General features: G+C 41.4%; 1 protein-coding gene across 6 annotated transcripts in view; it reads left to right on the top strand.

Annotated features, from left to right (window-relative positions):
- Positions 1–12,388, top strand: part of GUCY2F (guanylate cyclase 2F, retinal) — a 113,520-nt gene that overhangs the window by 98,288 nt on the left and 2,844 nt on the right. For all 6 annotated transcript variants that reach the window (XM_063148678.1, XM_063148679.1, XM_063148680.1 and 3 more), the window contains 3 exons: positions 811–909; positions 2,193–2,287; positions 3,309–3,394. In XM_063148678.1, the coding sequence (XP_063004748.1) occupies positions 811–909; positions 2,193–2,287; positions 3,309–3,394 (280 nt within the window). The remainder of the gene's footprint in view (positions 1–810; positions 910–2,192; positions 2,288–3,308; positions 3,395–12,388) is intronic.

Here is a 12,388-nt window from a genome sequence, read left to right as displayed (position 1 = left end):
TGTCTGCAGGAAGCCCCACACCTTATTGCATTGCTTTTTATTTTTATTTTTGCATTTACTTTTCAAGCCCGATATTTTCTATTGTAGGCAATGAAATTTAGCCTCTCCTCTTTCAGAGTGCAGTCTAAACATTAAGTAAGCCAAATGCCCCAGATGAAAATTGTCTCTGCTGTTTGGCTTCCACACATTTTATCTCCCAGTCTGTGCATGATCATGCGGACCCTGCACACATATCTCTCCCTGACAACTTGGCAATGATTCTTTGGAAGCTACTTAGGAAGTGAAGAGATCTTGTATGAAGAATGAGAAAGAGGGAAAAAAGAGGTCTTGGCTAGACAGGCCAGCGAACAGTGTCTTCTTTTACAAGGAGGGGACACAGGGTGGTCCAGAGTGCTGCCAGCACCTCTTGACTCACAAGGCTGATTTTTAATCCTGTTTCAGTGGGTTACAGGGCATGTCATAGGATCTAACTTTAGTTTTCTTACATGGAAAAAGACCTTTTTATAATGAGATTATGATTGTCCTTCAGTTTCCATGAACTCTGAACAAATTTCTCCCAGATGCTGGTGATCCAAGGGGCCTACCACACAGGACCTTTCTCAGACATGAAACACCAGCATGAAATCCAGAGCAATGCTTAACTTTTGACTGATCTTAGCAAGCAGCAAGGCCCATGAGATCTTTAGAAAACCTTCTCCTGTATTCCCAATAGGTTTTTTGAGTATCAGAGGAGCAGATGAGATCTGTTTGTCAGTGAACCCCTGGATTTATGCAGGAGCATGTGGGTAATGCAGCTGCCGTGTCTTCCAGGGCCCTGTGTGGCAGGCGTGGTGGGGCTGACCATGCCGCGGTACTGCCTCTTTGGGGACACGGTGAACACGGCGTCAAGGATGGAGTCCACGGGCCTGCGTGAGTGTTTGGGACAGCCACAGAAAGGGGGAAGGCAAATGACAGATTTCAAAGCAGTCTGAAGGAGAGGGCACCAGTTTTGCCATTGTAGGTCGGCCTTTAGGACCCTGCCTTCCAGCTGCAGTTCTCTGACTGGAATCCCGTCAACCAAAAGCAACATGAATCTTGCCCTACTTTCCTCCAGCATGGTTTGGATCTTGCTTTCAGTCAGTGCTAAGAACCCTTAATTCAGAGTTGTTCTTGCACAGTAAAATAATTCACTTACCTTTCACAAAGCAAGGGTTGAAGCACGGGTAGGCACTGCTTCCATCATACCCATGGTCACAGAAATCCCACTGAGACTGGAGACAGCAGGAGCACTGCAGGAACAAGAACACTGTTACACATTAATAGAAATACATATGGATAAATAGGCAAATTGTAGGTTAGTCCCTCAGGAAATGTAGCTCATAGCTGTGTGATCTTCCTCTACATATTCAAACTGATGTTTTTCTTTCTTATTATTATGGAAAAAAAATTAATCAGCTCATACCACATCCTTCAAAGGGGAAGGCAATGTGATTGTCAAAATTGAAATAAAAGCTCAACCCAAAAAAAAATACTTTGGGGTAAATGTTTTAGAAATATTTCCCGTCTTGTTCACACAAGCAGAACAATAAAAAATTTCAGTGAGTTCCAGCAGTGGCTGTAAAACAATCTGAGGAAGATGGGAATCCAATGAATTTCTCCACCTTTGCCCTTTTTGTTCATAGACTAAATGGCAGCTCTGGGTGGAATAAATTACTAAAAATCCAGACATATCTACATGCATAGCCGCATTTTCTTTATGTTCCCTTGCAAACTCCATCTCTCTGCTCTTCACCCCAGTTTTCAAGTTATGTTGGGTGTCTGCAGCAGGACAGTTGGCTATTTTTCATTTCTTTCTCATTCCCTAGTTATACTGTGGCAATAGATAAAACAGAAATCTAGTTGAAATGTTACTGGAAACTACTTAATATCTTTATGAAGAGATGGACCTCTACACTGAGTGTGTTTGGTATCCTTCTCCAGGAAGCCCCCAGCGCAGATCTCCTCTCCCCCTGTGCTCTTTACAGCCCTGCCTGGAAGAGTCCATCAGTCAGTATTAAACTCCACATACAGGAGCACCACACAGCTGCACCAGCCACACACCTGAATTGGAGCACTGCTGCTTTGGAGCCCTTTCCCTTGTCAGGATGAAGCAGTGGGGAATTCACAGCATGTGTGCAGTACAATGATCCAGCTGCTTTGCTTTCTGTTCCCAGCTTACAGAATTCATGTCAGCCAAAGTACAGTGGATATACTTCGGAAACTGAATGAAGGCTATGAAATCATACCCAGGGGGAAAACAGAACTGAGGGTAAGAAGGCCAGGGCTGTGTGAAGCACGTCACAGAGGAGTCATCTTGCTTGAGGAATTTTCATATTATTCTCCTTTTTGGCCTTCATACAACAGTCTTCATCTGAATCCTTCCAAAACTGTCCCTTTCATTTGTTTCAATACATTATGTAGCTATTGAAGGACTGTGGGATCAAGCAGTCAGCTGTATGTGCTGGATATAAGTATTTATATAGTAGACTATGTAGTCCACCCTTGACAGAAGCTGCTACTTTTCAATGTCCAAACAAAGCAGTACTAAATAATAATAAACATAATTTCTACCCTTACATAGTCAATAGACAGAAGTAGGAGCTTTGCTTGCCTTAAATACCTAGAATAAAATGTCTGAATATGGCCTCAGGTCTCCCAACAATCTTGCACGACAAGTGGAATCATTCAAGTTCATATGTGCGCAAGTGGAGATTTGGGGTAAATATTCCAGGTCTAATCGATGGAAAGAAACCTTTACATAGTTAGTGGGGGTAAATTGACCTTTCAGGAAATTATAAGCCTGAAGTACTTTCAGGGTCTAATTTATGTGAAGATGATTGTTGGTTTTCCTCCCCTTCTTCAGTCAAAGGTGATTGACTCAAATAGGTTCATCAGATGCATCACACCTTACAAGCTAAACCATCCATGGCAGGAGAGGAAGTTATTATTCTGATATTCAGTTCAGAATGAGTTGTAAAATCTCTCAATTAATAATGCTAGTGCTGCCAAATAAGATGATTAGTGATCCTGTAGTTTCCAATTTCTGTTCAGCTGTGTCCAATGACCCAGATCAATGAGGGTAATTTGTAAATGACAGTTGGGACAAGGATAATGAATATCCTCTTTCAGGAAAGTGAAACTCAAATAATCCCATAGCTATTCTGAAGGACAGCCCAAGATTTCCAGGCATGGCCTGTATAAAGCCAGAGAAACCTAGAGAGAAAAATTACATATCAAGCAGAGGACAGCCAGAAAGCGGCTTTTTATTTGGATTTTTGGTTTTATTTTAGGGTAAAGGAGTAGAAGAAACATATTGGCTGGTTGGGAAAAAAGGCTTCCAGAAACCCTTACCTAAACCTCCTGAAATAAAGCCAGGGTAAGTGTGACTCTGTCGCTGTCCAAGACATTAATTAAAACATCTCTTTTAGAGTTCATAGGCTGAATATATGTCTGTCCATGTTATCTGTTTTCAAAATCTATATCCTGTTCCTTTGGTGACTTGCATGTTCAGGCATAATGCTGGGACTCAGAAGGGATGCGATTCCTTCAGCACCTCTCCTTATTCACAGTTCCCAAGTGACATGGAAACTTCCTGCTTCTCCCCTAAAATCACTTGGAGACTGAACACCAAGGAGCTCCTCCTTGAATCTCCTTCCTGCTCTAGGTGCATATAGGGTAGGGACACTTTCAGGTCTCTGGTGTCATCAGTGTATGTGAGACACTCAAGATTTTTCTCCCCTTCCATCAAATTCCTGCTGAAAACATCAGCCTCATTCAGTGTATAAACATATTTCTTCCCTTTCATTCTAACAGAAGAATAAGAAAGCTTTGTGTTACAAATATTTTGGCACTGTTTATGTAATTGAAGATTTAATGATGCTGCCTTCATTAAGTCATTTTCTAGCTTTGCAATGCTTGGCTTCACAGAATACTCCCTGTTCATCTGTCACCTTCTGAATGCCTGGAAAGGATGTTGTGGTCAGGACATAAAAACCAGGAGTTGGATTTGTTTGACAAGAACAGCATGGTCACCCACATTAGAAGCAGTCAGCCTTGACTCCCTTTACAGGCAGTAAAGAGAAATACTTGCTAAGGGTCTGATTCAATTGGCCCTTGCAAGATGCCTGGTTTGCTGATGTCCTAAAGTAACTACTTCAGAGACCGGTGTCTGACAGCAAACAAGGTGTGTTTAATGTAGCTCTGACTTCTCCTTATCAATATTGTTCTACATATGGCCCCATTCCCTCTTAGTAAATAAAAAGATTTCGCCATTTCCTCGCATGCTCAGGATCAGAGGATCTTGTGCATCCATGTGTAATCTCTGAAGTTCACCTTTAACACTGCAGAGACAGAGGTGATCTACTCTTGTCCCAAGGCCCAAATATTTCTTCTTTTGCAGTATCTCTGTCCCCACAGTCACACAGCAGTTGAGTGATTTTTGACAGTAATCAGAGGAAAAAAGTAAAGTTACACAAAACCATATTTGTCCTAATGAGGGGGCAAAATGAAACTTATACCCCATAGGCGAAATGTCAAATTACAGAAAGAAGTAACTGGATGTTGAAGCAAAGCAAATATTTGGAGAACAGCCTCATGCATAGGCTGTGCTGTTCCCAGATAGATATTGGACATTATGTCCTGCGTTCCTTATCTTGATGATTCATGTTTTGGCACAAAATCAAGAGGCTGGAAGTTGTTTCTCTCTAGTTGGCCAATATGGTGGTTTCAAGTCACTGCCTCCTATAATTCCATACGGGTTATTGTAGGCTTTTGAGCTGAAGAAAAAAATAAATTCCTCTTCTACTTATTTTTTTCACTCTGTCCTGAGACACCCTCTTTTGGGTATTTCCTTACCATGAGGTCTATGTGCACTTGTTTTTATCTCTTGCTTTACATTGTGACTTGGGTTGCCTAAACATCTACAGCTGGACAGCTGTGGTTGCCATGCTGAGAGGTGTTTCCTACTAAGTGAAGGTTGGTACATCATGCTTGGTCTTATGTCCATGCTATGGAACTGAAAACATGTGGGCCATGGATTTAAGGGTCAGATCGTATGGATGGAAGTTTTTGAAGTTCCTATTCAGAGGATAATTCCTTCTTTCTTGGTCTGGTCAAATCTGTTTTACCTGCTTTTTGTGGGAATTTTGGGTTAACTTTGCAGGACATAGAAGAGCACAGGACAGTTCTATAGCCTCTCTAGACCTTCCCTTGCTTCAAGGCAGGTTTCTACACATACACCTGGTACTGCCATGGGAAATAATGGCAGACTGGACATGGAGAAGGTGTTACAAAATTAAGAGATATCAAAACCAAGCATGCCAAGCAGTCAAGCAGCAGACTATCTGTAGGATAGACATTCTTTTGAGATTTCAGTCAGATAGGTTTAAAGGAAGGCTGGGAAATTTTTGATGATACACTAGGTGACTCTCTGGGGGGCTGAATTATCAGACAAGGAAAAAGCACAAAGTTGCGAGTATATAAACATGGGATACTTGAAGTTGGCATCCTGTGATGCTTGGGGACAGGCAACATCTTTTCAACTCCAGTGGAGAACTCATCATGTCCAAAAAACCAGAAAGGATAAGAGGTTATACAAAACTACCAGACACAAGCCTGACCTGGAGTAAATCTCAGATGCATTTTGCAGAGCACTGGAAAAATATCCAAGACTAGGAAAAATTCAATGGCTAATGAAATTCAGAAAGGAAAAAAACCCAATCAATCAACCAACCAACAAAACCAAACCAACCAAACAAACAAAAAATCCCCAAACCAGAACAAAACCTAGAGCCAGGCTGATTTTCATTTGCCATTCCAAGGAGATGAGTGGAATTCTTGGTCTACTGAATTTCCTACTTTCACCACCCTGGTTCAGAAATTCTTTTCTCTGGTACTGAATACAGTATTTGAAAGCATCAGAAGTCCTCTATCCCAGCAGGTAGTTTTATTCAGAAACTTTCCCTTTAAATTATTTATGGAACGTTAACTGGAGGGAAAAAATTAATAAAATTCAGCAAAGACACTTTTTGTTGATTCTCTCAAAGGCTTTTAACCATTAACCCAGTACCTAGGTAAAGAGCATATGAGAGTTTTTGAGTTTTGACATAAACCCAAATCCCTTACCTAGCATGAATTCATTAAGTCTTAATCCAGAAGGGATGATAGGTATTCTAGCCCACTGCCACTCACAGAGATAAGTGCAACCTGATGTGCGACATCACTGAACACTGAAGATGCAGCCAGGAACAGGTGAGAGTGTTGGGGCCCTCTCATCCTCACATGCATGAGGATCAGCCCTGGAGGAAGCACTGAGATCCTTGTTTGAAGATAAATGGGTGAGAAGCAGCTAAGGATGCTCAAAGAATCCATTTCCCAAGCTCAAGTGAGAAACACCTCTTTATGAGCCAGGAAAACGACACTCATTAGGACAAGAGGGATTTTTTCTTCCACCCTTCTAGTACAAGGTTGTCATTGTTTTGTCATTGCTTTGTTGGAGCACCCTGGTAGGATGGAAATGTAGAGAGTCTCTCGTGTTGCTGTTGCTGCTGATGTGTCTTTCTGAGGAGAAAACTGAAAGCATTTCCACTTGGGCTCCTATCTGAAGTCTGTCAAATCTGCTTTTAAATCAAAACTAAAAGAGCTTGTGGACCAAACAGCAGTGAAAAACTCTTGTTGTCTTCCCATAGCTGGAATTATAAAACAGCATAAAAATATTTCCTAAATTAATTTCATATAACATTTAACAAGAGCTATTCAAGGAAATCAAAGCATCCTCTGTCTCATAGGCTTGATCACGCAATGTCAGGACAGATGTGTTTTGCTTCACGCTCAATCCCTTCTTTTCAAACTATTTCTGACCACCTAACACAACAGTAAAATGAAGACAAAGAAGTATTCTGGTCATGGCTGTGGCATAATGACAAAGAAGACTTTCTCTGAAATCTGATGGAGGATGAGAAAGGGAATGAAAGTTGGTGACTCATCTCCCTTTCAACAAGACTGTTTGACTTGTGATGTGATTGCACCAGCTTTTATATTTAAACAAGCTCTTCCTGAGCATGCTGAAGTTTCTGGAAGAATTGACTGGAATATTACAGAATTTGTGCTAATAGCAAGAAACCCTAAATGCAGTGTTCAGAAAGGAAGCAAAGTCAGAACTCCACAGATTTTCTCCTGCTGGTTTTGCAAACAAGGTGATGGGAAGAGAGTGCCTTGGAAAAGTAACAGCTGTCTCCAAAAGGAGGGGTTTTGCCTAAGGCTGGGATGGATAGTGCAGAACCAGACCTCTCCAGTTGCTCAGACATTTGTGAGCTCAGGAGGTGTGCAAGTTCTGTTTACACTGGATCTTTCCTTTTGCTGTTGTGCAGTGGTTGGAAGTCAAGTCACTGCCAAGCAGTTATTTGATACCTGTGTGAGCAGTGTGTGGAGGTGGGCCTCAGGCAGTCTAATACTGTGCTTGATCACCAGATACCCCGGTCAGGCCTTCACCTTCTGTGGGTCACAAGCTGCTGCAGTGTTGTGCAGACACAGGCAGCAATGTCCTCCATCCCACTGTGGGTGAAGTCCTGCTGGGTGGACTCAAAAACCAAACCCCTGATGCTCACACATGTGTGGCTGAATTTTGTTACCGCTTCCATAAAGGATCTGAACACAAAGATTTCTTTTCTCCCTACAACAGGCAGGATTTAATCTTCTTGAAATTTATTTACTTCCATCTGATCTGGTCACCTTGCCTGTCTTTTAAGTCAGTGCAGAGAAGCAGATGTTTCTTGGTGTCGATCTTCTGCTTTGGGATAAACTCCTGCTGTGGTCCAGCAGCACCAGCTTCCCTACTCTAGCTCAGAATAGAGCCCAAGATATTTGGCTTAGATGGAGAAATCTCTATTGCAGATAAAAAAATTCCAGGGAGCTAAATCTCACCTGAGTTGTAGATTCACAGAAGCAGTCATTCCTCATTGAACCCATCAGAATTATATTTTCCTGGCTTCCCTGTCCTTGGGACCCAGCCCCAAAGGCACCATCACTCTTGAGGAAGTTTATAAACAGGGGTCAATGTTTCTAAAAACAAGAAACATGTTCCCAGAGATAAGAATTTAGATAAAGCATGGGAGGACAACTTGTCTAGGCATTTCCATTTGTAGAGCAGAACTGGTCAAAGACCTGAAACTTCACTCTAATCTCCCTCAGGAAAGGCTGTTAAAATTTTGTTCAGCTTTCAGACACCACTGGCTTTCTCCAGGGACTGTTAAATAGGATTTCCACCAGGAAATGTGCCCACAGCTTAGTGAGCTGAGAGCTTCTGAAAGAAACATCCCTGGAAGACCAAAAAGCTCTGAAGCAGGAACTAAATGAACAAAATGCAAGGTCTTCACTGCTGTTTTGTTCTGTTCCTCCCTTTAATGAAGTGGGCAAGGATCAGTGGAATAATGGAATCATTCTCCCAGGATTCATCTTATTAAATTGATTCTGGAAACAGCCTTGATAAAGATATAGTTTGTACTCCTCAATCAACAAAGTCATTCATCTTGTCCTGGCAGAAGTGTCTAAGAGTGCCAAGAGCCCTCTAGACACTTAAAATTTAATTAGCTGACCTCATCCTTTGCAGTAAGTTGAGTGGTACAAGAGAAGAATTAATAAGGCCAGAACCAGGACCATATTTGTTTTCCTTTCTCTTACCAGAAGACACTTACCTTTTCTTTAGTCTCCATTACAGTCTGTTCTTTATTTCAGATGAAACTGTACTGGTTCTTTCTCTAATGGCCTACCTGTTCACTGCAGGTATAGAGCTCATGGGTTACTCCCAGAAGAAATTGCAGAGTTCAAAAGGAGGAAAACTGAAAAACTCCTTGGCAAAAGAGCCTAGATCTGAGGTAGTAGCTGTAGGACAGTCCCCATGTAGCTCTGCTGTTTAGTGTCTGCTTGTGTGTTATTTGTCTGCATTTTACTGGTTTTTCTTCCCCCTTTCCTTCTATTTTTCTCCTTTTAATTTTTTTAAGTATGTGTTATCCTTCTAACATGTCTCATTCAAGAGGTGCTTGGAACAGCAGCAAAGCTGTAGCCTTGTTGGGTGATTTCCTAGTGAATTTATAACCTAGTATCCTATTAATTCCTGAACAACACAGATCATTACTAGGTTTATCTGCAGTGTATTATCAATCCACTCTATGTTGATGTTCATGGTGCCAGGAAGAGCCCAGTACTTGGTAAACACAGACATAAAACTGGAGTTCAAGCATGGAAAAATCCACATTGCCTATTGTTGCTTTTGTAATGTATATCTCCTGCCTAGTGTAATTCCATACCTCATGACAGTAACAGGATGCAGCTTTGGTATTCATCATTATGATACTGATGGGTACAAGAGATAATGGATTTATGGTTTGTGTGGAATTTGGAAGTCACATGGAATATGACAGCCTGACCGGATCAAGTAGGTGTTATCAGAGCAAGGCTGGCATAGAAGCATGCACAGCCACATTTGCACAAGTGTGATGTTGCCTGAAAATGATGTATGAGCTGGGATTTTTGATGACATATCTAAAACGAGCAGTAATGCTTCTGCTTACTTCCTCTGGATTAGTGTGCATTTCATGTCCACTCCCCTAACAAAGGAGGGGTGAAAGCTCAGAGTACCTAGATATAGGCAGGTTACAAACCCGTAAGACACACCACATCAGGCAGATAGATTGCTATGAAGACTAAAGTTCCATCTAATTTTCTCGCAAGGATAAAACCCACAAGATAACTGTTGGCTGTGCTCCTTCTTCCCAAACACATATTTTAAAGATGCAGGGTGTGTTACCAGGCTGCTTTATCTCTCTTAACTGATATTTAAATTTTTGTCTGAAGTTCTCCCTATCAAGGACTTAAGGGCAGAAAATCCTCATTAAAAACATAAAATAAACAAAATTATTTGAATATGGGGCAGACTCTGAAGACACCTGCATAAGCGCTACCATATATGAACCCCCACTGCTAAATACAAGTTCTGAGGCAAGAGGACCACCCTGCTGATTTACACCTAGGAGTACAAGCTAATCCTCCAAGGCCAGAGACAAAGAGGATCTCACACTTGGGTTAGCCCTGCTTGACAAAACCTGCACATATATTGGTTTATAAGTATTTAGTACATCTATAACCCACAGGCACAGACTTCCACACTGAAGCAGGCTGATCAGCAATACACATTATGGAGAACAGAAGATCATCATTAGGCAATCTGGCTTAGTCCATTGAAAATAGCAGAAAAATCAATAAGACATGGATACCTGGATCTTTTCAATGGCCCTAGTTCAATCCTTCTTGTGTGCAGAAAGCTTTCAATGGAGGCAATTAAGTCCTCAACAGCCACTTATTCCCACATGCCTGCTTGGTGGTTTAGTGATGTTTCGAGCTAATCTATCTTAGAGGCTTCTGATGAAAGGGACTATGTTGCCAATAACCTTGCTTTTCCTTGATGGAAATAAAGGAACATTATACAAGGATCTCAGATGTAGTGATCTATGGTCCATTCATACAATTTATGGTCCTTTTAGTCTGGGACCCTAAAAGGCTTAGAGTCCCACAGTGCTCTTGCTGCAGTACAATAGGGATCCCCATCTTGGTAATTATGTATTTTGTCGTATTCATCTGGCCTGGAGTCTAGAGGAAGGTCAAGACTGCTTCTCCTGCTCAGGAGTCAATCCTTTAACCTTGAAAGGGTGGCAGTGGAGCCTGCTGTCCTTGGTGTATTCTTGATTTCAAAGAGAAGTGATGGTTCTGGCTGGATCTTGATAACACCACTCAGCAAAACATGAGTAACACCAGAGTGCACCTCCAGTTACCTAAAGATAAACCTCTGGGCTATATCATTAGTGACCCTTTTGTCCTGTGGTAGGGTCTGTGACCTTAACATGGACCTTCTAACACACTCATGCAAGTGGGATTCAGCCCAGGGCACCATGGCTGTCACAGACACTCGTGTAAGGCTGGTAGATCAAACAACAGCTGAAGACTACGCAGGGTGAACCATGGCATCAAATGCTGCTGGACAATATCCTCAGGCAGATGAATCCCAACCATAGCATCTTACAACACTTTTGAAAAGGAGAAAGGATTTCTCTCTTTAACTTCAAAACACAACAGAGAACTGTGTCACAGAGAGGTCAGTGACTCCTAGGATCCATTGATAGGTCTCAGTTTGTAGATGAGACTTAGACCCCATGCAAGTCAGTCAGAATTCATTCTGGAGTTCTCAGGGGTGAGATTTCACCTGTGTGATTGGTAATGGATGTATTTGTGGAGGAACCCACTGTATGTGAATCTTAGTACAATCTGTACTGCTCTGCTGACTTCTGGATGTGTAAGCATACAGATAGTGTATCCTGCATGGACAAAAGCACCAGCCTGGGATTATCCAAAAGTACCAAGGCTCAATATTTCAAGTTATTTTGTCTCCTTTTTTTTTGTTGTTGTTTGTTTGTTTGTTTTGTTTGGTTTTCTGTTCCTCAAGGATTTGCCTCTGCTTGCATTCTGACCCCTCATCCTATGAACTCTGCTTAGTGACAGGAGATCCCTTGACATTCTTTCTTGTTCAGGAAATACCCAAATAATTGCAGCTTGCTGGCCAAACCCTTGGCTAGCAAGGTGCAGCTGTCCAGCAGATAAGATCATATAACAATAGGATAGCTTGGGTTGGAAGGGAACTTTCAAGGTCATTTAGTCCAATACCCCTTGCAATGAGCATCCTCATCATAAAAAATTTCTTCCTTATATCTAATCTAAATCTATCCTGTTTTAGTTTAAAAACATTACCCTTTGTATTATTTCTACAGGATACCTGCTTCATGTAGTTGGTTTTTAACATATATTTCTATTCTAAAGTAATTGCACATTCATTGCACGCAATGATGCTATGTACAGTTTAAACCATACATTTATGTATATATACAATTATTTATTAGCTATTTCTTTCTAATCTCTATATAATAGCAATGGTGTTATCAGTAGGGACTAGCATTTAGCTTTTTTTAGTTTAAAACAGTTGGAATGATATTTTCTTCTATTATACACAGTAAATCTTATTCCATATGATGCTTTATCCATGACATGGCAGTTGTAGATTTGAGACCTTCCTAAAGCCTTGCCATTTGCTGAGCTTCTGGCCTCTTACAAGTCCTTGGTGGTTATTTTATCTCTGAGAACTCCATCATGCTATAATGAATTTGCAACCCACCAACACATGGTGTCCCAGAAGCTGGGCTTGACAAACCCTTAAAGTATTGCAGCCAAAGATCCACTTCAACTCCACCATTTACCATTTCTGCTTTGGCTGACACAAAATGATGCTAAATGGAAAGTCATGCCTTGGTGAGCAGGGTTGCTAACTCCT

Source organism: Melospiza melodia, chromosome 2 (genome assembly GCF_035770615.1).
Source record: "Melospiza melodia melodia isolate bMelMel2 chromosome 2, bMelMel2.pri, whole genome shotgun sequence".
NCBI classification, from domain to species: Eukaryota; Metazoa; Chordata; class Aves; order Passeriformes; family Passerellidae; genus Melospiza; species Melospiza melodia.
The sequence above is the reverse complement of the archived record's forward strand: the minus strand, read 5'-3'. Positions and strand labels throughout refer to the sequence as shown.